The 24,478-nt window shown below is 42.4% G+C and overlaps 3 protein-coding genes across 11 annotated transcripts in view; 1 reads left to right on the forward strand and 2 right to left on the reverse strand.

Annotated features, from left to right (window-relative positions):
• zdhhc8b (zinc finger DHHC-type palmitoyltransferase 8b) overlaps nucleotides 1-1,876 on the reverse strand; it is a 61,350-nt gene extending 59,474 nt beyond the window's left edge. For both annotated transcript variants that reach the window (XM_055050878.1, XM_055050877.1), the window contains exon 1: nucleotides 1,572-1,876. In XM_055050878.1, the coding sequence (XP_054906853.1) occupies nucleotides 1,572-1,675 (104 nt within the window). In that variant the 5' untranslated portion in view covers nucleotides 1,676-1,876. The remainder of the gene's footprint in view (nucleotides 1-1,571) is intronic.
• Nucleotides 1-8,856, forward strand: part of pgam5 (PGAM family member 5, serine/threonine protein phosphatase, mitochondrial) — a 32,988-nt gene extending 24,132 nt beyond the window's left edge. The window contains exons 1-6 of one of the 3 annotated variants that reach the window (XM_055050885.1): nucleotides 2,857-3,349; nucleotides 4,932-5,104; nucleotides 5,191-5,316; nucleotides 5,425-5,513; nucleotides 6,991-7,124; nucleotides 8,310-8,856. In XM_055050885.1, coding sequence (XP_054906860.1) covers nucleotides 3,120-3,349; nucleotides 4,932-5,104; nucleotides 5,191-5,316; nucleotides 5,425-5,513; nucleotides 6,991-7,124; nucleotides 8,310-8,460 — 903 coding nt within the window. In that variant the 5' untranslated portion in view covers nucleotides 2,857-3,119 and the 3' untranslated portion in view covers nucleotides 8,461-8,856. Of the gene's footprint in view, nucleotides 1-2,856; nucleotides 3,350-4,931; nucleotides 5,105-5,190; nucleotides 5,317-5,424; nucleotides 5,514-6,990; nucleotides 7,125-8,309 lie in introns of those variants that run through there. The other 2 variants (XM_055050886.1, XM_055050887.1) reach the window with 2 other exon arrangements.
• Nucleotides 8,857-8,937: 81 nt separating this feature from the next.
• Nucleotides 8,938-24,400, reverse strand: ankle2 (ankyrin repeat and LEM domain containing 2). 6 transcript variants are annotated; one of them, XM_055050548.1, is made up of 13 exons: nucleotides 24,326-24,400; nucleotides 21,149-21,655; nucleotides 20,117-20,311; nucleotides 19,820-20,004; nucleotides 16,643-16,831; nucleotides 16,436-16,558; nucleotides 16,067-16,130; nucleotides 14,863-15,038; nucleotides 14,664-14,770; nucleotides 14,379-14,569; nucleotides 12,624-13,458; nucleotides 11,304-11,435; nucleotides 8,938-10,799 (listed from the first exon to the last, which is right to left on the reverse strand). In XM_055050548.1, exons 2-13 carry the CDS (start codon nucleotides 21,642-21,644, stop codon nucleotides 10,586-10,588), a joined length of 2,907 nt encoding a protein of 968 aa, XP_054906523.1. In that variant the 5' UTR covers nucleotides 21,645-21,655; nucleotides 24,326-24,400; the 3' UTR covers nucleotides 8,938-10,585. The 6 variants fall into 6 exon arrangements, with proteins under 6 accessions (XP_054906523.1, XP_054906525.1, XP_054906524.1 ...); XM_055050550.1 differs by lacking the exon at nucleotides 24,326-24,400 and adding an exon at nucleotides 23,687-23,920; XM_055050549.1 differs by lacking the exon at nucleotides 24,326-24,400 and adding an exon at nucleotides 23,518-23,627.
• Nucleotides 24,401-24,478: the final 78 nt, after the last annotated feature.

Consider the following 24,478-nt stretch of genomic DNA (forward strand, 5'->3'; position numbering starts at 1 on the left):
TTAACTTGCTTTTTTTTAGTTTGCTTGTTTTAATTTGTTCCATTATGTGTTCTACAACTTATTTGCATGTCCAGTCCGAAGAAATTGAATTTGGTTCTCCCCACGTGTTCTGCACAGTGTATGAAAATATATATCGGTGGAAGTTGATGACACCTAGTTGGTTACGGTGCTAAGCTAAGTGCTTGTTTGAAGGAAATTGAAATCTTCGTAACATTAAGATCAAATTCTAAAAACAACAACAAAACTCTTGCACTGGGATATTTTACACTAAACACTGATTGTTCAAAACTCAGTTTGAGATTGATGACGTATACTTTTTTAAAAATATAGGGAAAAAATTACAAAAATCCCAAAATATGAAATTGTCAGACAATTAGTACTGATTATTTGAAACACACCTTTGAAAATAAGATTCCAATTGAATGTCTTCTATCGTTCCACCTGCAATAACTGAAGAATTTGGACGCGTAAGAGTTACAACACCATTTCATTTCCCTTTGGGATCAATAAAGTTTTCTGTATTTAATAGAATTTCAATTGAATTCCTGTCAAAGTTGCATATCAGATGTTGCCACTGGAGTGAATCATAGTTACAACAGTCCTGGTACAGGTCCTGAGCTCTCTATGACTGCTGAAGTTACTAGGTAATCCATATGTCATTGTTGATACGCAAGTCCATCGAAATGCATTAGAATTGAAACAACTTGGTGCCAGGCATGTCGTTCATTTTCCTCGACACTAAATGGTTGCCACTTCCAAGAGCGAAATGAAGCAAGACTGACCAGGTTAGCTTCTGCGATGGTGCTAAGACAGCTTCCACTGTGTGTATAAATGTATATTAAGGTATACTTGGTGTTTGACCTACGGAAACAGGACGTTAGGAGCAAAATACCAGCGGACATCTCAAGCATTTGAGGACGTTAGTTATTTGCGGGTGGCCGCCAGCTAACCCCTGCCAACATGGCTGATAAACCTTCCCTGTCTTTCACACCAAGGGGGGCCGTTCCAACTTTTTCCAATCGAAACTCCCACTTCCTTGGCCGTTATATCCATTTTCGAGTTCCAAGAGAAGGAGGGGAGGGGGGACAGCTTGCCCGAGGCCGCGTTCGTGTCGGGATCGCCCCTGCGGGACACCGACTTTGACCAAAAAAAAAACCTAAACTGCTCGGAGGACGCTGCAGTTGTCTGCCGAACACCCTGCACTAACTGGAATCACTTGAAGATACAGAATAGAGCTTTTTTTTTTTTTTTTTGTGCATGTGTAACGGGGGAAGTTTCCCTGGAAAGCATCCGGGCTTCATAATCTCTGCAGGAGTTGCGCTGGTAAAGGCACCAAAAGCTGCTGCAGATCTGCTGCTGACCGACCGTCAGCCGGTTAACATGTTCTCCCCTACCGCCGCTTCTCTCCCACCTCGGCGGCTCCAACTCGCAGCCACGATGGGTCCCAGGGGCCAGCGCACGATGTTGAGGGGCGGTGGGGTGTGGAAAAAAAAAGAAGGAAAAAAAAAAAAGACATGCACAGATAGAGTGAGAGAGAGAGAGAGAGAGAGAAAGGAGCGGTACAAACTTACGTGAAAACGAAAAATAAAGTGGTCGATCCCACCAGGAGCGTGGCAGCAGTGGACACCGGGATGTATTTGGTGGGTTTAAATCTCTTTCCAGCGCTGTTGGGCATTCTGTATTCTCCACATTCCTCAATTATTTATTCCGGTCGGAGGCGCATGCAGAAAAAAAAAAAAAGAAAGAAAGAAAGCATCCGGCGCGCGTGCGTGTGTGCGTGTGCGAGCGCGCGGGGTGCGGGGAGCCCTTTCTGTGGCGGTACGTCTCTGCTCGGTGGTCGAAGCCGCATCGGTCCAAGACGTTAGTCGGCAGCGGCACGCGCTCAGCTCCGAAAGAGCCTGGAAACCCCGCCCCCCCTGCTGACGTCACCGAGCCGCTTGAAAAGGTGGAGCTTCGCTTGGAGAAACCTGGAAGCATCAGAACGTGTTTGGAGAAATTGTTTTATTGGGGATCTACTCTTTTTTTTTCCCTCTCGCGCTCTCTCCTTTACCCAGGTCAAGAATTTGTTTCAGCAAAAACAAAAAATCAAAACAAAACAAAAAAACATAAATAAATAAAAAAATTCGAATTTCTCAATTTTTTTAATTTTATTTTTAATTCTGAGTTTAATCAGACACATTTCTTAGCTTGAAAATACATTTCAAGCTTAGAAATATATTTTGTAAAAACAAACTTGGGAAATTTTTGGAGCATTTTTGAGAACATTTTTAGACTTTTCAAACTAAAAATTGTATTTGTCAAAAATTATTTTTAAAAGGTTTGAGTTCCTGTGGCAATTCTTTAGATTTTTTTTTCAAACTTAAAATCTTTTTGAACCAAAAAAATCCCATATTTGTTCTGATTAATGTGTCTGTTTTTTGAGCAGATGTTTGCTGTTTTATGCCTCCCGTCCCTTTTGTCGAGCAGATTTCGTACTTTTAAACCTGAAAATTTATTTGTCAAAGAAATATGTTTTTAGCGAGCAAATTTTTGACTTCACAAACCGAAATTCTTTTGGAAGATTTTTTTTTTCTAATACATACCTGAATTTTGTCAAGCAAATTTTCAACTTAGAAAACATACAATTTTTTTTTTTTTTTTTTGCTCAAATAAATGTTTTTCCAAATACGAAATTTCTCAGTCTTAGAAATTGAAAACTTGAAACATTTTTGTAAAAAAAAAACATTGTCGAAGAAGCTCGTATATTTGTTCCACAGTAAATTTACTGCCTGTCAACAGGTACAAGAGCGCCCTCGTGTGACAAGGAATGAGTTATGACAAAAATAACGGAAACTAAACCTTTTTGACCCGCACGGGCCACCGTAGTGTTTGTAGGCGCCGCTTTACTTAGCTTGCGTTCACGTTCCCCTCACTTTATCTCAGTTGGCTGAATCCGCCCATTTTATATTTTCCCGCACAGCGGATGTTTTTGTCCGCATCGCCCGAGCTGAAACCGACAGCTAACCGCCTTCCAGCTCTACCGTCGCCCAGAGGATAAACAGCGTCGTGTTGGTGTTTTACAGCAGACCCGTTGAAGTCCAGCTAATTAGCCCACATCATCCGGCCTGTTCGGCGGCGGCATGTCGTACCGTAAAACTTTGAAACTGATATGCGGCTTGGCCGCAGGCTCCGCCGCCGCCGCGCTCGCGGCCGCGGCCGCCGACTCGCGCGGGTCCTTCGGGGAGCAGCGCGGACAGGAGGCGAGCCGGTGGTCGAGATTCGCAGTCCTGCACGCGGCGCAGCCGGCTCGGACCCCGGCGAGCAACACGCCGGCCGCGACCGGACCTGGCTGGGACTTCAACTGGGACAAGTAGGTTCTTCTGCTCCTTCCCGACAGCCTGGTTCTCCTGATTAGACGGGCCCGGTTCCGCTTTGATATTTACACCAACGTGGCACGCGGGGATGCTTCACATCGATGTGTTTTCTTTAAAACTGCGAAGTTGATTAAGATAATTGCAGACAAAACACCTTAGGAATTTAGCGCTAATTTCCTGCCTAATGTGTTTGCGGATCAGTTCATCCCTTTTGCGAGTAGTAATGCATTAGTTCAATAGGTTGATGATGTGTTTACTGATCCGGGTTGCAGTCAGCTGCTTAGCAGGTTGTGCTGATTGTTGCATACCAGCTGAAGTTTTAAAGTACCCACCTCAATAAGAGTGGTCAATTTTCACATCTTGTTTATTTTACAATGAACAAAATGATTTAGTTTTTTCAGCCAGGCGACCTGCAGTGTGCTGGAAAATGTGGGGTGGACATATGTACTCTCTGCCACACTGATTTTATTTAATTCAATTTCAGTTCAGCCTGTTTATCGCTTGTCAAACTGGAGGCCCGGTCCGCCTTAGCTTTTCATGTGACCCTCTGGACGGCTGCATAAATAGAATACCAATTCAATCGAAGCAGTTTTTATTTGTTTGCTGTCAATTTTCAAAATGTACGAGAAGATGCGTATAGTCAAAAGAACTGGTCCGAGCACAGAGCCCTGTGGTACTCCACAAGTAATCCTGGAGTGTAATGATGATTTACAGTTCACATGAACAAACTGGAATCTAACAGACACTATTTAAACCAGCCTACTGTTGTTCCTTTAATATCTAAAACATGTTCAGTGTTAATGTGTTTTGTACCGAAGCTTTCAAAGGCTGGTAATGACAAGAGCCTGAATGCATGACGTTGACAGTATGACTCAAGAAAACTGGCGCATACTCCTGTGCTGTCGTCACTCGGTCTGATGAAAAAGGAATTAGAACCTCTGCCAGATGCAGATGATGATTAATAGGAAGGAGGAAGTAAAGATGAAGAATCAAAACAATGTAGGTGAGAGAACAAAGCAGTTCAGAACTTGCTGAACCTGCCTTGCCATTAACTCCACCGATTAATATCTCTAACAACTTCAAGAAGAATCAGGAAAACGATCCTTCTTTGAAACATCTCTTTCATAAAGCACACAAAGAAGGTGAGAAAGAAAGTGCTGCAAAGTTAAGAAGTTTAGCTCGAGTTCACTGACATGTCCAAAATATCTGTCAACACGGCGTATCTGTGTGATCTCTGTCGCCTGCGTAACGGCATTCGGTTCTTCAATCGCAATCAAGGCAGCAGCGGGTCATTCTGTACGTGTTAGTTTATCCATCCAGACACTTATTGTTGTACCAGATGGACACTTCTGGAGAACTTCTAGTCACAATCGCAAGAATTGGGTTAGAGTTTGTAGATCCACGAGATGGACTGTCAGCGACATGTAAGTCAATTTAAAGGGCGACAGTGTAAGTCCAGGGATTTGTCGGGCCATATTAAGAGATTCTCCCCATGATCTTCGATGATTGTTGGGTCAACGGTGTTTTCTTCCCCTTTACGCTAAGCTTCCCCTAATCTCAAAATCACCTCTTTGTCAGGAGAGACCCGTCTGTCCTGTCCAACGGGAGGAAGAGGGACAGCGTCACCGAAGACCCCAGCTCTGAGCAGGACCACAGCAAGCCCAAAGCAACGCGCCACATTCTCCTCATCAGGCATTCCCAGTATAACCTGAGTGGAAACGGCGACTCGGAGCGGGTCCTCACCCCACTAGGTCTTGACGGCCGCCTGACGTCTCGATTTAGCGTGCGGTCCGATCACTTCTCCGGCCGGCTTCACGTCTCCCTCCCTTTTTCTCAGGCCGCGAGCAGGCCGAGTTGACGGGTCAGAGGTTGGCAGCGTTGGGTTTGAAATATGACGTTCTGATCCACTCCAGCATGACCAGGGCAACCGAGACCGCACACATCATCAGCAAATACATCCCAGGTAGTTCAGAGGTCAACCAGACCACAGAAGCTTCACGCCGTCATTCGTGGACAGAATGTAATGCAAATGCAATGCAGTTCAGTTTTTTTTTCCCCTGAACAAATGTAGGTGTAGATCTGGTAAGCTGTGACCTGCTGAGAGAGGGAGCTCCTGTAGAACCAGTTCCCCCAGTGACCCACTGGAAGCCTGACGCTGTGGTGAGTGAAAACTCTCAAACGCCGGCCCCAGAATTGACCGTCAGCTCGGCGTTAAATTTACTCTTCTTGTTAAATTCACTCTTCTTGTTAAATTCACTCTGTGCTGCCTGTTTGTGAGCAGATGTCACTTGTTTACGCTTCTAGCGATACGTCGGTGCACTGCTGCAGGGACGGGTGGGAAAAAGAGTTAACTGGAGTTGGATAAGAGTTGATCCATTGATTGGTGTTTGTGGATTTAAAATGTACTTCCAGGAGCTTTCACATTTTGTCACTTTGCACTGAGAGTTAATGCTCAGAATTCTGCCAGTATGCTGCATGAAATAGTTGCTTATTCTTTGCAACACAGCTCATAGTCAGTTAGACTACATATAGTCTGAAGATCGGATCATTCCCATAGACTTGACATAGATACGATTATGATTGGACTTTGTCACTCCTCAGTGTTTTATGATCTGACTGTATTGCTTTAAGGATTTTAAAGTCAGGTTTTCTCACAAAACCGTCCCGTAGTCTGCCTGATTCATCTTCTAATCAACTGAGCAAGTGATGTGCATGTAGCTCCTAAAAGTGCTAGTTTGGTCTCATGTGGAAGAAGTTTGGTCTTCTTCCACACGTGCGCCAGGTTCAACACGTTGCTTGTTTAAAAATGCAAACAAGACTTCCTTTAGCTTTCCCCGTCATAAAGACAAACTCACCATTTGTCCGTAAAGGTCAGATTTGTTGAGTGCTTGTTGACAGACTGTCCTACCTGAACTGTGGATCTCTGATCTCTGCCTTTTTCACTGATGGAGATGGGAAATGGTGTATGGCTCACACCCGGCCAACAGTCACTTACCCAGTTGCAGTAGAGGACCCAGAACAAAATGACCAAAACCAAGTTAATAACACTGATCGAGAGGTAACGTTTCATATCAGGCAAGCAGCTGGATGACAAGTGATGACATGTCACAGTTAGTAAGTACACATTTCCTGCCTTTGACCTCAGTAGTAGATCCACAAAGTCAAGAAAGCACATAAACGGTTGGCATGTCGGTGGAAATGGGAACAAAGGTACTGGTTTAATTGCTTGGTCGGGTTTTCCAGTCAGTTGACAAATGTGACATGTTTTAATGTACAGTGCAATGCTTCTCTTCAGCTTAGGCCGAAAAAAATACCAGTTTTTATCCTTCCAGTTCTGAATACTTTGATACTCAACTGTTTTTAATATCTCAATTTTTGAGGAGCAATCTCAAAGCATCCGTAAAGTAAATTTGGCCACATTTATTACCTATAAACTCAGAGAGGCGCTTGTGTCGCCTTCTCACCCACCAAGGCTTTTTCAGGCAATGGATCTGACTTTGGAAGGAAACCTTTCATCCATTGTTGGCAGTGCGCAGCAGCGAGCACCATGTCGTGATTTTAGCCCAGAAGGAAGGGGTTCAGACTGAACCACTCTCATGTGACAAAGCTGGCTCTCAACCTCTTTACCGTCCTCCAGCAGTACCACGAAGACGGAGCTCGCATTGAGGCAGCCTTCCGCCGCTACATCCACCGGGCTGACCCCAAGCAGAAAGAGGACAGCTATGAGATCATCGTGTGTCATGCCAATGTCATCCGCTATTTTGTCTGCAGGTTTGTGGCGCCGGCGGCTCAACTCAAACCAGTTTGGTTTTGCAGCTTTTTGCTTGGCTAGCCACTGTCCAACACACTACACTGCTGTTTTGTTGTTCCCGCCCCAAATAATTATTTTTCATCGGTTGCATACATTTTCATGTTCTTCTAAATGTTTGAATATTACTCAGAAAAAACAAGAAGGGAGATTTTGTCACATAAAACCATGGGGGTCGCCGTAAGCTACCCAACTGCATGTTGGCAGCAGCCAATAAAACGGCACCAGCTGTGAACTAACTTTTAGAAAACTATTTTCAACGATAATCATACTGCGTCATTTACTGCAGTTATTCCACATTATATTCAACTATTTACTATTAGTATATTATGATTGTGATGCATTAGAAACGATAATTATATCACAGTATCAACATATTTTTGCTAACATGCTAATGGTAGCATTTTAGCTCATTTTTGCTATATTGGCTATGTGTGGCATACTGAATGGAGTAAGTCCATGTTGGTTAACATGCTATTGATACCTCATATGATATTTGCTACATTGTAGCTAATCGTAATATTGTTGCTACTTTTCAAACCAGAGTCCCTGGTTTAATGCGCACACTTTTGGCAGACCACGTTTACATTTATTCCCAGACATTTTCCAGTTACCTACCAAACAGAAGATTTCTTTAGAAACAAAATAAATGTATCGTAGATCACAAACCCATGTTTCAGAGAATCTGCTAAGTGTGGGATAATCAGTCCAGATTTATAAAGTGTTAGATTTATAAAATTTAGCTGATCTGAATTGTCCCGTGTCTCAAAAGGCAGTGAAGTTAAAAACAACACATGGCCATGTTATAAACTTTCTTGAACACTGTTGTCTTTGAATTGTTGAACTTACAGATCAGAACTTTACAAAATGTTTTGTACTCAAGAAAGCTTCTGGAAAAATCTAGAAAATTTGAAGGAAAAATATGCAGGGACTAGATTTCCATCTTAAGCATATATCCATTAAAATCCCCAAAAACATTCAGTATAGACAACTTTATCACACCGGTAGAGACCTAGTTAATATAAAAACCTTTAGTCAGAATCAGGTAAATGTTTCTTATAAGCAGATGAAACTCAAAGCAGCATTTCTAAAACCTGCACATGTAAATTTTTTCCAGTTGTAATCGCTCATCTTTCTCCCCCACTCAGGGCTCTGCAGTTCCCCCCGGAGGGCTGGCTGCGCATGGGCCTGAACAACGGCAGCATCACCTGGCTCACCATCCGCCCGAGCGGCAGGGTGGCCCTCAGGACCCTGGGAGACGCGGGATTCATGCCTCCAGACAAACTGACACGGACCTAAAATCTCAGCACAGAGCAGCTTTAAGGGAAGAAAGAAAAAAGAAAAAAAAAAGTTTTCAGGGTTAAATCTCAGTTTTTTTTTTATTATTTCTCCTCCTCAAGTGTCTTGAAAATAAACTTTTGATCAGTTCATTTTATAATCGACCTAACATCATGATACGAGACTGTGCTGCTGCGATTACTTCGACGCCATCGCCAAGAGAAGTGAGAAACGGCCGCATAGCGACTCCTGCTGAATGTAATTAATGACTTTTACAGAAGTGACAGATTTTTACACCAAAAAGGCTCTATTTATCTAGCGGTCAATGCATTTCAAGTCGCCAGCTTAACATGTTGCATTTAACTAAGTTTGAAGGCATACTTGTTGTATTGTGGTAAATAAAGAGTTTAAAACGTCTCCGGGTTCTTGCTGCGTTTTTCTTTCCCAGAACTGAAACATTCGCCAGAAAACAAAAAGCATTGAACACACAACAGCAGGGAAGGTGGGAGTGAAGGTTTATTGATTAGATAAAAGCAAATTAAGTCTATACATAAAGAAAAAAAAACAAAACATGGAAGTTTCTTTTAATAAAAATACAGAATGCTAAAAGCACAAGAAGCATGTTCAAATCATTTTTTTTTTAGGTGCACTTTTGCAAAAGTTCCACATTCATAAACATTCAGAGACCAGAACTCAGATCTCATCACCTAAGAGCACGAGAATGACGATACAATCTTCTTAGAGTGGATTGTGCTCTTAGACAAAAGGTTAGAAAAATACATTCAGAACATTTGTTGCTCTCAACTTGAGTGAGGATGTTGTCAATTTGGAAATATATTTTGTTTTTTTTTTTTGTTTTTTTTCCAACCTTCATCTACACATGAGTGACTCAGCTGGTTCTGAAAAACCTCAACGTGTAACATGAATACGCGGTAAGCCACTTTGAGTCAGAACAAGACTCCAGGCACACAGCTTGGTTGATTAAAGTCGTTTGTTTTGTTGTTTTTTTCCCCCAGAGGAGTCAAATTATTATTTTTTGCATCGTTAGAAGGGATATAAATACTGGATGCAACTCATCTAGTCACATAAGGCAGCTTCTGCTTAGTTGACATGTTCTCTCAAATGGATCCTCAAGATATTAAACAGGTGTGGATGGTGGTGTTGGGTCACACTGCCCTCTAGTGCTCAAAACACAAAACAATAACAACAAAAAACCCCACCCTGTTAAATCAGCTTTAAATGTGATTTCCTGTTAGGAAAAACCAAATTAAACCTGACTTGTGGTTGGTTAGTGCCAGTTATGCGTTGAAGGACATGCTTATGACATGGGGGGAAAAAAACAAACAGGAAATGGCACTGTTTAAGGCTGCCCTAAATGGGATGCAGGATGTCCAAACATATCAGAGCCATCCGGTAGACATGGAAAAAAATGCACATTTTTACTACAGATCAACATAAAAATATGGAAGATCTCTCCTTTCGTCTCCTCATACATTTCATGTACGAGCTAAAGCGAGTCTCAACCGACAGAACGGATCCATCACTTCAGAAAATTAAGGCGATTCCTGAACTGAGGAACAACACAGGAAATGGCAGTTTTAAACACCATCAATAAAAACATTTATTATTTTTTGTGCTACTGACCGACATACAAAAAAATATTTAAAATATTGACCATTTTTTTACTCGTTTTAGTATTTTCCACAACATTGTTCGCTGACAGAATCCTGACCGCTATGGGTTGTTGTTTTTTTAAGTGGCCGGCTGAACTTTTTTTTTTCTCTTTTTGTTGGAAGGGGGTTGAAGTGTGGCATGTGTTCACAATATGATGATAATAATAAAAAAAAACGTAAGTGGACTCCGGTTATGATCAGAGGTGTTTTCACAGTTGCCACAAACACATTTTTATGAATTTTGACATAGTCCCAAACCCGTACGGTACGTCAACAAACATTTCAGATGCTCCATTTTGTTTTTCTTACAGTCTTATGTTTTACATTAGTAGTACCATACATCATTGATACAAATCTTCCAGACACTTGTGCATATTTCTGTCAGGTTTGGTGGTTTCTGAACTCTGGGTGTAGCTGGGGTGTAGGCGGGTGGGTGTGTGTGTGTGTGTGTGTTGGTAGAAGTGAGGGGCAGTTTAGAACAGTGGCTCACTCAGGTGCTTGAAGCGGAGGCGTTGGATGTAGCTGACGTTGGCAGGGCTGTACCGGCTGGGACTAAAGTCCGGCGAGGCAGCGTGGCGGACCGGACTGAAGCGACCGGTGGGAGACATCAGGCCGCTGCCGGGGGAGCCGGGGGTCTGCTGCTGCTGCTGCATCCTGAGTCGGGGCTTCACGGCAGGGCTTGGCCAGCTAAGCAACACACACAACACGGGTTAGGCTCTCCTGTATCGCCTGCTCAAAAATAAGCAACGTGGCACGCATCTGCTTCTAAAACAGTCTCCGACTGTTTCAAAAATCACAGAGTACTGTTCAGTCCAAAAAGGTGAATCTGAAAATGTCGCTAAAATTTCTGGGTAGAACTTATTTATAAACAACGGTTTATCTAAAATGCGAGATGTTTACACATATATCTTCAGTTTTAGCTTCATTGCTGCTCCGAGTGTGTTGTTCTTTCAGCAAAGTGCCTTTTTCTTCAGTCTGTAGACTCCTATTTACGATTGATCGATTACTGAATTAGTCAATTATTTCAGTAATCGACTAATCACGATTCATCCTGTCAGTGCATATTTTTTTCCCCCTTCACAACATGCTGGTCTATGAAATGAAAACCCAGTAAAAACATGTTGAACTCTGTGCTTGCTGAACAACATGTGAAACAATTCACATGTTGAAAAAGACTGCCGACCCACTGACCTCTGCATGTCCAATGGAGAGTATGACTTCATTGTGCTCTTCCACTTATGCACACTGGGATACTTCTGTGGGTCGATATCAGCGTCCCGCAACGCTGACATGACCTCGCTGTCCAGCTTGGTGGGCGAGTCCCTGTCAAAGCACGCAGGATACATCAGCTGCATGATTATCAAAACACTCGTTCCTCACCGGTCACTGTGGGAGCAGAAGCTGGAGCAGAAGCTGCTGGAGCAGAAGCTGCTGGAGCAGAAGCTGCTGCTGCATCGCGCTACTTAACAGGACCCAGAATATGGAGCTTTAGCTGTTGCCTTTAGAGCAAGGGTGGCCAAGGGGCCATAGTGGCACAAATAAATAGTTTATGTTCATGCAAATGAAATAATCTTACAGAAAAATGTTCTCCGCTTTTCAAAAAAAAGAAGAAGGAAATTTTAAAATCTAATAGTGGAAGACTGAAGCTGACCTTAGAAAAAAGGGCTTACTGGGGCAGCAGCCCAGGGCAACGAGTTTTGTGGGCGTCCCAAAGAAATGTTTTGTTTTTTGTATATTGTGTATGTTTTACAAACATTACATTAAAGTCGTAGACTCATCTTGCATGTGGTGTTTTTTGTTTTTTTTTAAATAAAGTTTGATTTTTATTTGTTCAATCTACACTCAAATTGTTGAAAATGATCTTTTTGGGACCATATGCCATATGCTTTAAACCAAACCATTAATTTGTATTTGTAAATGTGTAGACCTGCTTATTATTGTTTGGATCAGAACTGTATTTTTTATTTTCTTGGGATAGGGCACATTCTGTCTTTTGTTTATAGTCATTCAAGCAAAGAGCTTGTAAAACTTTTTTGAATTAAAATAGAAAAAAGTAATACTAATAACATTTTGAGACCAGACCTACCATGATAAAAGATTTTACTGGATCATAAATTGTCCCAGAAATTATTGCAACTAATGGCATAATAATGTCAGATTGCCCAATCAAAAGGTGAATAAACCTTGATTTTGTACAGAACACCCCACATCGCAACCACAAGGACTTTTACATAACCACATTTAAAAAGCAACCCAAAAGTAATAAATAAAACTACAAATAAAATGAATTATGAAGTCTCTGTTAACAAATATTGATCATCATAATGGAAGTGATTGCGCTCATTATAATTTATCATGCAATTAATGATGGTTTCGCCCGACGTGGTGAAAAGTTTGGACACCCCTGCTTTGCTTGAGCAATAATAATAATAGTCTACAGTTTGAAATGACCACCTTCCTCCTGATGCTGCTAAAGATGTAAAAACAGCAAAAGAAAGCGACGCGACTCACCCCTCGATAAAAAGTCCTCTCCTAAAGTGCGGCGGGGTCCTGGGTAGGAACTCGTGGGAGTTATCTAGAGATTTATACGAGGACCCCGAGGAACCGGAGCTGCTCAGGTCCCGGCCTCCGTGGTCCCACGACTTGGATCTCGCGCAGAAGTTGCGCACCCCAGACGCTGACCCTCTAGTCCTCCCCAGTGACTCCAGACTCTCCTCGGCGGTAAAGTATTCGTCTGAGCTCCCGCTGCTGCCGCTCTCGCTGCTCTCCGCCCGGTCCCTGCCGTCCTGCCGGAGCGACAGGCGGTTCAGCCCCGAGCTGAGGTCCATGGCCGAGAAGGAGCTGCACGAGTTGCGGCCGTCCTTGTGCCGGTTCCTGCTGCCGCTCCGCCACTCGGGGTAGCCGCCGGGGCTGTCCGCGGGCTCGCGGAGCGACATGCGCTCGAACTCCGCCATCAGGTTGGAGATGGGCGACAGCATGCAGGAGGAGGACGGAGAGCCGCGCGGGGACGCCTCTTCTCCGTTGTGAGTTCTGTCCCTGGACGAGGAAGAAGAGGAGCACGCTCCGGTTTTGCAGACGACGCCGGGCGACAGGAGGCCGTCGTCGCAGCAGCACAGCAGGTCGCGCTCGGCGGCGTTCTCGATCAAGTCGGCCCCGCGGTGGCGCAGCGCGATGTGGAACTCCCGGCCGCCCACGGCGCCCTTCAAGGCGTCTTTGGACGCGGCGGAGGAGGTGATGCAGGAGAGCGCCGCGTTTTGGCGGTTCTTTATCTCCTCCAGGCTGATGTCGTCGCCCTCATCCAGGAAGGCACCGACTGAAATAGAGTTGCAGAACTTTTTGGGCTTGCCTAGGACCACAAAGAATAATCGACACGGATTTATTTAAAAAGCAACCAATTGCAAAAGAAACATGCAAATCCATGACTTCCTGTGGCGATTTCTAGGAATGGGTCTTATGAACTTAAAGTTTTATCACGATACTTTGCGGTACTGTTGTTGTAACAATAAAATATACAGACAAAAACTCTTTACTGCTTCTTTTTTTTTAGGTAAATGTTTGGCTGACAGACAAAAACAAATACTGTTATTGAAAAGTGTTTCCATTTGTAAAATCCTTCTTTAGGGCAACAGTAACAGAAAATGTGATTAGAATCACTAAACTGCACATTTAGTCCATGTTTCAAAATGTATTGATATTCATTGAACTAACAGCAGAGAGGTACTTCAAACATCATTAATTAAAATTTACGGACAACAATAAATTTATTGTGACAAGTACAACAATAAATCACAATTCTTAAACAATGTCACAGGGGTGGGCATTTATCATATTGCTTAATGCTTATTGCGATGAATTTATCGTGATAACATCAAATAACACGAATATTCAGGTAAATACAAGAGATGCACCGATTGTCATTTTCTGGCTGATCAGCGGTCTTTAATAAGCCTGATTTGCTGATCCAGGTTTTGGCCTATAGATTTTTTTGTGTGAAAAGTTGCGAAATATAGAGACAAAAGTCGCTTAAATTGACAATAGTGGGGCGACTGCCACTACTCACACACGTGAAGGCGTGACTTGGTGGGCTGATTTTCAGATCTTTGCCAAGGTATATAAAATTGGTGGACGAGTTCAGTTTGTGTAAATATCAGTCTGTCACAATCTCCCAAAGTTAAAGAAATCGATGCTGATTCATCAGTGCACCTCTAGTTCATTTATTTTCTATTCCATTAGACTTTGCACTTTCTCAGAATAAACAGAAGGCACCTGGCGAGGGAGTCTTGAACCTGTTGCTGGTCTCGTTCGGCCCCGCCCCCTCATGAGCCCTGTGATTAAAATCCTTCTTGCTCAGATACTCCTCCAGCTTACGGAGCCCCTCGGAGGAGGACAGATCCACAAAACAGTCCAGGAAGCCCCAGTACTCAGCCCAGGGGTGCCCCATCTCATGAGCCAGGTCTCTGAATTTGAAGAAGTTATCAATCAGTCACTCAGTGATTAGACAGCAGAAACATTGTACTCACTAATGTCAGGACTGCGAGGCATAGGACGTACCTGCCCACCCTCTCTGCCCCTCTGTCCGGGTCGGATTTAAGAATGTGGTGGAAGAACTCGGCCCGGTCTCTCGGTGGCGTCTTCCAGGACCGACGGAAGTTGTCCGCCTGCAGGATATGACAATGCGTTGCTGTCAACAACTGGTGACAGTGGTTTAATTTGGGAATAGAGCATCCAAGCTACAGAGTCGTGAACTTGCTTTAGAAGGGCTAAGTGGGCCGGCGAAGGCTGTGACCGTCATCCAAGGATCTGTGGGGCTCCTTGTGTGTCGCTGGATCAGAGAGAGGCTCTCCGAGGACTCTGGCGACCAGGAAGCACCGATGATGGGCAGAGAGGTGTTGTCGGTCGCCCTCAGTAAGGGAATATAGCAGCGGTCTGTGAAGCGACGTGACATAAACTTTACATAGGTTTTTTTGTGGCCATGCGTCTAATTTGGATGACATTTTCACTCCAGAGAAACAGCTCAAGCGCTAACGGAGTCCCGTCACGTTGTGGATTGCCATGAGAACGTGCATTGGTGTATTTTAGCTGGTGGCCATTTAGGAAATGCAACGACCAAATTCTAAAATCATGACAGTACCGGTCTACGGCAGCATGTGTCATTTGTAAAATCCAGAATGAAAAAAATAATAAAAAACTCCAGAGGATTCTTATTTTAAAGGGGCGGTATTATGTATTTTCCATGCACATCAAGTAGGAAAACAGAAACAATGATTTCTCTATAAAAATGCCAAAAGTCATAGTCATCCAGAAATGTGCAAATATGATGAAATGTTCAAATTTTTGGGAAGCTTTTACCAATAAAACCTTGAGTGAAAATAAATGCAGAATATCTCATTTACACTTTCACAAGAAAGACTATAGCTAGGTTGAGAGCGTGACTGATAATTATTAATATCAAGACCAGAGTTAGCATCATATCATGTCTTCTAGAGAGAGAGCATCTGTGTTAAGTAGCTCTGCAGTTTAACTGGATTTGACAACATTATTATTGCCTTAATTATTGTTAGCTTTTCTAACAGCACTACCTGTATTTATTACCCGTACCTTAACTATGAGATAGCCAAGACTCAAAACATTTCCTCATAAACAGTCTCTTCTCTGATACTAAAACTAGCTAACTTTTAGTCTTCCATCAGTTCCAGCTTCCACACCGAACAGTGAGTGTTAGCTCGACCTTTTGGCGCTCATGTACAGATTGCGTCTTTAGCTTCCAACCGGCCAATCATCAATCAATAATCTCCATGAGCTTTGAACAAGTAGTTTTGGTCCTTAACATAACTTAAAAAGTCCAAATCAAATTCAAAACTCCCATGATGCAACTTTCCTCATTTGCTCGCTCCTTCTTTGTACATGCAGCTCCGTATTAGGCAAAAGGAAGAGCAATCAGAGGTCATCCTTACCCTCCAAGTAGTCACTTATTCTCTGTTTCACTTCTGCGGTTTTATTTTTCCTGCTACAAATAAGCTGTGGAAGGAAAGGAAAACAAATGAGCGATGCCAAGTCTGCACACGCCACTGTGGTCAGAACAATTTGCCCATCTATAATTAGCTTCCATTATTTAGTCAGTGACTGTCAACCTATTTTAAAAAGGTCACACCCTCTGCAACTTCTCACACACAACATAAAAAATAAGCACGGTTTTTCTCCAGCTAGCTGACTGACATCTCCGACTGTGTGCATTCACATGTTAATGAAGCCTTTCTTTGCGACAACTCGGCAAATATTGACTAGGAGTTTGTCAAGATGAGGAAGTGTTTATAACTCCTTACGTCAGAAGGCTTCTGGCCGTCCTTGTTCTTGCAGTTCTTATCGATGTCGGGGTGCGAGCAGAGGACGTTGACCACATCCGGACATCCGAACTTACAGGCAAAGTGGAGCGGCGTTTCAAAGCTCTGAAGCAGAAACGAAAACTCTCCTTATGCATCTCGAAACGACGTACAAGTCGGTGAGGTTGAGGTTATGAAGCTAAAACTGACAGCCTTATCTGGAGTGTTGAGGTAAAGATCTACAATGTAGCGGATTCGTTTCTGCAGCATGACCTCCTGGTCGTCTGGGTACATGAGGCGCATGAACTCGGGGTTTTCCAGGGTGTCCAGTAGCAGCTGAGCGATCCCCGCCTGGTTCTCCTTGGCCGCCACGTGCATCACGTTGTACCGGCAGCCCTCCTGACGGTAGAAAACAAAAATAACGTATCGAAATGATATTCAGAAACCAACTTGACCAGCTGAAGTTACAAATTTGTCACCGTCCGCTTATTTTTAAGGAATGAAGGCTCAAAACTGGCATTATTGTTAGTATTATGCTAAAATACCTCATTACGAGACACTGTGTCGTGAATTTGTGCAGTCAAGAGACAAGGGCAACAATTCATCAGATTGATCAATTATTGGAATAATTGTTTATTTCTATATTAGTTTATAATGTATAATTACAGATTTATGTAGAAAAATTTTGAAAAATGCAGTAATTAAGTCAAAACTATACAAAATATAGTGTATACAGTTTGGATTCAAGATAAAAACACCTTTGTCTATCAATATGTTTTAGGCAAAACTCTTCAACTGATATTATTTGTAAGAGATGAGGCTGATCCGATATTAATATCTTAATCAATATTGGAAAAAATGTCTAGATTGGGCACATTGCCACCGTTGCCCAACCTACTGAGTCCAATTTTATTATTTGTGCTTTGAGCAATGTCCTGATTCATTATTTATGTCGCATTATATTTTGAATTCTTAATTGCACCATTTGAAAGACTTTGGGTTGCAGTAAATTTTTACATGTTTGACCAATGTAACCCATTGTTTTTTTCAGTTTCACTTTCTTTATTGCTTGCGTTGCATTGGCTGCTCTACTCCTAATTGTGCTGACTGAGTGTTGTTTTTATATGTTTGACCAGTTTGTGATACTTTTGGTGTATTCAAGTGTGCTACGCTTGTGCACAGTAATCAAACATATTTTTCGTTCAGTACATTTAGATTTGTGTTTGTTCTTTTTTTAAAAGAAACATTTCAAGTCAATTCAACACTGTTTTTCAGTATCGGATCATATCAGCCGATACTATCGGAAGTGAAATAGTGGATCCTTGGGGTCAGATTTACTGAAGGCATTTTATTTTAGGGAAGAAAATGTGTATTTTCTTATTCTCCAACACCGGCTATGTTTTTCTTGATGCTGGCTGAAAGCAAGTCGCTGCTGCAGGTTGGCGCTAACAATGGAAAAGATGTTTATGCATCAACACACGTCAAGGCTCCAGGCCGGACTTGGTTCCTCTATTAATAGAAGAGACGTTCCAGAGTTTGTGGAACTTTGGCTTCAAAATTACAGCCGAAGAGTCATCAGGTTTAGTAGCAATGGATACCCTTTCACTCTGGAAGTCGGCCGTTTAATTCAGATTTATTATAATGTGGATTCATCCCTTTCGCCTGCCTTGCAAATAAAAATTTTAGACTTTTTGATCTTTTTTCATGTTACAACCACAAACTCCTGCATTGCTTTGAGTTCATAGCTGTGAAGTTAAAGGATATATAGTTTCTAATTTTTAGTAAGAACATCCATCTGTATTTAGCCTCTCTCCCACAGCCCCACCCAATGAGTAGTTACTTTATAGAACCTCCTTTAGCTGAAATTACAGCTGCATGTCATTTACAGGACGTCCTCGTTAACTTCAAACAGCTACAACCTGAAAGTTTTGCTCATATATATTGTTATTTTTTTTGTTGTTTTTTTTCAAAATAGCTGAAGATTTTAACTTTGATTGGGTTTCAAACAGATGAACATGTTTTGATCTAAACTTCTGCAGCCTTTTTTTGGGACCTTTAACAATTTGGGTTTTTTTTCTGTTATTTTGCATTTTGAAGTAAAAATAAACAAACAGGTTGCTTTACAAGTCTGGGTCTATGCTTAAAGTTGTTCTGCTGAAAGGGAAACATGTCCCAAGGTTCCAAGTGTTTTGGAGGCTCCATCTGGTTTTCTCCTTTTCAAGTATTGCCCAGTATTTAGGTCAAGTCTATCCATCAGCTTTGACCAGTTTTCCTATCAGCATAGACCTACCACAACTATATTTCACAATGTGAATGGTGTGTGTAATTAAAAGAACCTAGTGGGTGTGAAAAATGTTAAGGTTTTGATAAAAACAACTCCAATACGTTTAAGCGAACCAGAAAAAATAAACAACCAGAGACGAGATTGGGCTTTGAATGTTCAGCAGATATTATTGCAAAGTTTGATTTCTCAGCTAAATCCAACACCTCTTCTGACTAACGGCCCCTCCTGCACAGGGAGGAAGCTTGTTCCAACAGAAAGCTGACACATTTGGTCTTGCACATTTTTGCCGTGGTTTAGGAGGCTGGCTAAAAGCTTTTGTTATCAATGCAAGTGTGACCTTTTCAAACACGGTTGGATTCTTCCTCTTTTATCTAATGCTCTTCATAGACAATAGGGGAATTTGTGGAGTCATGTTTGCCTAAATTAAACTGAATTCAGTCATCCTGTATGCATAACACTGACACCCGAATTGATCAAAATTCAGATCTGGGGGAAGAATAGAAGAAAACCTCAGCAGCAAACCGGCTGCAAGTGTTTTGACAGGTTGGCAACACCGCGATATCAGACTTTTCCACTGCAGTTTAAGCAGTCCACTTCCGATCTTTTTGTCCCCCCAAAAATCTATTTTGGATTCCTACCTGAAATAGATTTTGGATAGAAAATCCATCTCCTATCTGAAATCTATCCGACTTCTTTCTGACTTTGTGTCAAAATTCTTGCATCGGAAAAATCAAAATACTGTAAATATGGACAAAAACAAAGGCTGGAGATTATGATTATGAAAATATGAAAGAGCACATCACATCACTATTCCGCCACCATTAACTCTGACTACACATCCAAACAAACTTCTCTACTGAAGTTGCAGTCAAACACAAAAGGCCGTTGCTATTAGTTGAGCTTTCTTATTATCATTATTACGATCCAACAATAATATCTGCTTCTACTACTGATTAACTCTAAACTCCATCCATATATGGCTCAATCCAATACGGTTTCCATAAACGCTGCGCTGCTGTGTGCTTGTAATTTCACATCAAGTCCTGCTGTGTGAATGTAGCCGAACCCTAAGTAATATCAAAATATGAACTTCCTGCTCTCACCTGGACAACAGTGGGATTATCCCCCGAGCCGATCAGGTAGCGCGGGTTGCTCCAGACGAGCTCGCTGAAGGCCAGCTCATCCCCCTTCTCCACAGCTTTCCGGAGCTTGGCTGTCAGGTCCTGACTCCTCGGGCTTTTAAAACTGTTGGCCTTTTCCCTGTTGATGGTGTCCACCTCCACATGTTCTGTCATGCCACAAAAATAGGAAGAAAAATGACAAGAGCACCAATATTCAAAGATCAGTCAAATTTTTTAACAATTTTATTCCAGGTCTGATTGTCAGGCAAATAATCCCACCTTTCCCAACGACTAGTCCGGGTTTGATGGGCGAGATGCAGGGTGTGGACTTGCTGGGAGACGGGCAGTAGTCACAAAGACCTTTAGAGAACCTCTCTGCCTCTTCCCGGCTGGCAAAGGCTTTGAAGCGTGCGCCCTTCATTGTCTTTACAGCTTGAAGTGCTTCTTTCTTATCCGTGTAAACATGTGCTCCCTCTGTAGGACACACACAAAGTTACTCAACCCTGTTCGGTGACAACTACATTGCCGAGTGCTTCTAGGCCCATTTGTTTCCATCATGTTTTCTTGTGTGATATCACAATATTGTGATATTGTGTAAATATCACAATATTTACCAAAACCGTCACCGATTTGCCAGATTTTTTAATTGTGTAACTTTCGTCTTCCTGATTTATAAAGCCGAAAGAGATATTTTCTATGTTTCTGCTGATTTGTGTCCTAAAAATCCCAATGAAATAAAATGAAAATGAAGTTTGCGATTGCAACACGATAAAATGCGTTCACTCCAAAGTCCCTGCTGCGTGGTCGACATCAAAAGTCACGCAGGGCGACAGGGAGAACAGAAGCCAAATGTCCAGATCCGCCTCACACTTTCTGTTCTGCTGCTTCCTGAAAGCTTTTCTGCTCTCCCCTGACTCCCAATCGTCTGCAATCTGAGCCTATTCAGGCAATTTTGGACTAAAATGCTCCATAAAAAGTTGCTACAGTAAAAGTACGTGACGAGTTAATGCAGAGTAAAATGATTTAGTTAAAGCAAAAATTTAAAACAATGTGTCCATTTTGAGCACGTAATGCTCAAAATGGACAAAAAGTTGCACAAGTTGGGGAGAAAAACAACAAAAAACAGGAGTTGACAACAGTCATTGGTAAACAGTGAGGATAAACTTTAGAAGGACTTTAGACTCAGTTAAAAATAGATAGATTCAAACAGCTATTTGCATACTAAGAAGAATCCATCAGTCAACAATGTGTTATTTCTCATCTAAGAGAAACAGTTACAAGAACCCCAGCAGAGTAGGTTCTTCATCTTACCGGTTCGTGCCAACACGTCCTCCCACAGCGGACAGACTCCATAATAAAACGTCGGAGACGCCTGTGCTGGCTTTGAAGGGGTTTCTGCTTTGAACTGAGAGCTGCTGCAGGTGGCCGAGCTGTTAAAATCGGACTTTCCTGAGATCTCCTCTTCATCGGGAGGGTTTAGACCCACACCATATCCAAAGTCTAAATCTTCACCATTTCTCCGAGAGGTGCTGCTGCTGGCTGCAGCCGACTCAAGTGAAACTGCTGAGGAGACACCTGCCGCAGGTTTGGAGAAACTGGCGGCGCCGTCTGTGACCTGGGATGAACAGCTGCTGTCTGTTTCAGAGGCAGCGTCTCCCTCTTGTCCGGCCAGAACTCGGGCTAGCTTCCTCTCATAGGTGGCTCGGGTCGTCGACGTGATGGGGCCACACTTTAGGTCTGCTCTGACGAACTCCTCGGACAGCTCGGCGGCACTCAGCCCCCTCAGCCTGGTCAGAACCGCCTCCATTCTTCAGCTCCCTGGAACGCAACACACACTCTAAGCAACTATGATCACTACGATTCGCAATTGTAATAAACACTGCGTAAAGAAGTGACTTAAGAGATGAACCAATCAGGCTTTCCTCAGCTGTCATAGATTTCCAGGTTTTTGTTAGTCTTTTCCTCCACAAATATGTGCAGAAGTCTTATCTAATTTTTATCCAGCTCAAAAAGTGCATCACAGTTGGTTGAATGAGCTGACATACTGTAAAAAAACGTTGCAGTTCTTAGTTATAATTCAATAAATACAATTGAGTTCAGTCTATTTATATAGTGCCAATTCACAACAAATCTCAAGAAACTTTACAAAATAAAGAAATCAATTACATCAAGTAACTGATACAATCCAGTTGATCCTTGTTATCACGCAGTACAATAAGCACGATTCATTTTGCAAAGTAGATTAAAGCGTTTCTACGTAAAGAAATCCAGCAGATTCTGTCGAGTCATTTGACTTTGTTTTTCTTTTTAAATATCCGACTTGATAATCACAGACTGCATCAACAATGCAAAATCAGCCAATTCCATATTTTTGTCGACTGAGTGGAGAATCTCTGCGCATAAAGAAATATAAGACCTTAGTAAGAGAAAGGAAAATATGGAAACCTCTTGATATGCATATTATACAAAAAACAAATACAAAAATATAGAATTGAAAATCATTGTAGAAATGTAATTATTCGGCTATAAATAACTGAATTTGTGTATCATTGAAGGTGCACAACATCTAGGAAACTAACTAAAACGTGACACAGGAATTGATCTCGAACTTACTTTAACCCAATCTTTTCGAATGTTGCCTAAGTTTAAATGTGAATTTCATCACTTTTTCCAACACCAAGGAGCTTTTTAAGACATAAAATATGCCAGCCGACGACAACAAGGCGTTTCTTTTTCACTGTGTAGGACGTATGTAATATGTATAACAACTTTCTATCATTCAAATTAATTTCAACGCAAGGTTATTAATAGACTACTTTAAAAAAAAACGTGTACTGATAGCAAAGGTTTCACTCCGAGCATAATTTCAGAAGGACAGGCGACACTAAAGTTGGGCTAGCCTCAGCTGGCTAGCTTGCTAACCAAGAAGGCTCGAGCTGAAGAAGCCGGGGAGTGAAAGCTGACGCACGTCAAACCGCTTCGCTTTGTTACGGCGGACATTAATAATGCTGAATAAAAGGACGAATGCAACTGCACAGCGCGCCGAAAACGGAGGAGGTAGGGGGGTCCGATGCTGGACTGTTCTTTCGCGTGCTGTCACGCCCAAGTATGTCATTCTAGACGGGGTTTTTCGGGCTGCACCGTGACAAATCTGATGCGTGGTAATGATGCTGATAAACATCCACGAGTACGCGATGGCATTCACCTGCACCGGTGTCGCCGTACTCACCGAGGAGCATCTCGCCACAGAGGGACGCTTGTGTGGGGTACCGTTTAGTTTTGCACAGATGAACTTAGACACAAAGCTGAAGACGGTCTGGAATAGTCTCATTGTTTACAACATGTCGTGCGCATGCTCACTTTAAAGGGAGGGCGCGCGACGCATTCGCGGTCCGTGGGAAAATCCTAATCCCACGGCTTTGAAAGCGATGGCCACCGAGCCACAAAGCAATTAAACAGGAAAAATCAGCAATGTTTCAGTGTTAAATACTAAACACCAGAGACAGATTTCGACTAATCTCGCTGCTTAACTTCTACAGCGTTGTACTATTTTTATAACCATGCTAACCTTTTGTAAACAAATACAAAGAAATGATATGCATGCACCAGCTATGCATGGCATTCTAACCACTGATAGGTAAAGGAAATAACACAGTTGATCTCATCCTTATGGCACATACCAGTGTGGAACCAGTACAATTTTGTCTCTCATTGCAGTAAATGAGCCTAAAACAATGATCTACCCTTCAAATACTCAAGGTCTCAATAAAGTCGAGCATCTGTGAGATCTGACAAAAAAAAAAAAAAAAAAAAAAGTCCGATCCAGGGAGGCTCCACCTTGCAACTTACAGAACTTTCAGGATCTGCAGCTAACGCCGCAGCCCCTCTCCGGTACTGAGTGACCCTGTGCCTGTATGTGTCAAGACTCGTTTGGCAACAAATAGGGAACAAACACACAGATGGTCAAGTTATTATGCCTAATGTGTGTGTGTGTGTGTACGTATTTTCCGTGTGGCACGAACGCAGCACCTTGCACTAAAACGCAAGACGTGAACACTTGATAAACTCGGTATCACGTTTCTCCTGCCAACATGAGATATGACAGCTAATGACGAAACGTTTGAACATGCAGAAACGTAAACATCGCTACAAAATATACAACCGACATGTATGTGAGCCAACATATGCTTAGTTAGTTAAGGCGTAACTAATTGTTCTACAAGGGTATGCCTCTGAAACAGTGTGTCAGATATGGACTCGGAAAAAACTTTACAGTGACACCAGCTTAATGATTTGATGTAAGGAACAGTTTGTTCAGTGTCATTAGCCGACTAGCATGACAAGCTAGTGGCTTCACACCACAAACACTCGAACCTAAGCAGGATATTAATCAGATAAATTATCTTCAACCCCAGTGATAGAATATTCGCAACTAAAACATAACGCCTTGCTGGCTAGAAGTAAATATTTTAAATGAAGTATGCCGACCTCCTCCTCCTCTCTCCCCGGCTGCTAATGCTAGGCGTCTTCTCACCGCGACGCTTTCAAAATGCTGAGCGTCAGGACCCCCTTTCGTCCAACATACTGCCTGAGCAAAATTACGCCTTTACCGTTGAATTGTAAGGGACAATACCTAAAACC

This window comes from Poeciliopsis prolifica, unplaced genomic scaffold, assembly GCF_027474105.1.
Source record: "Poeciliopsis prolifica strain line A6 unplaced genomic scaffold, Auburn_PproV2 SCAFFOLD031, whole genome shotgun sequence".
NCBI classification, from domain to species: Eukaryota; Metazoa; Chordata; class Actinopteri; order Cyprinodontiformes; family Poeciliidae; genus Poeciliopsis; species Poeciliopsis prolifica.

What these genes read in the sequence shown, in the direction of transcription:
- ankle2 (XM_055050548.1), bottom strand. Translation starts at nt 21,644, where the DNA reads ATGGAGGCGGTTCTGACCAGGCTGAGGGGGCTGAGTGCCGCCGAGCTG. An exon ending in CGGACTAGTCGTTGGGAAAG is followed by an intron (nt 20,005 to 20,116) that starts GTGGGATTATTT and finishes GTGGCATGACAG; the next exon opens with AACATGTGGAGGTGGACACC. An exon ending in TCTCCATTGGACATGCAGAG is followed by an intron (nt 10,800 to 11,303) that starts GTCAGTGGGTCG and finishes TGTGTTGCTTAG; the next exon opens with CTGGCCAAGCCCTGCCGTGA.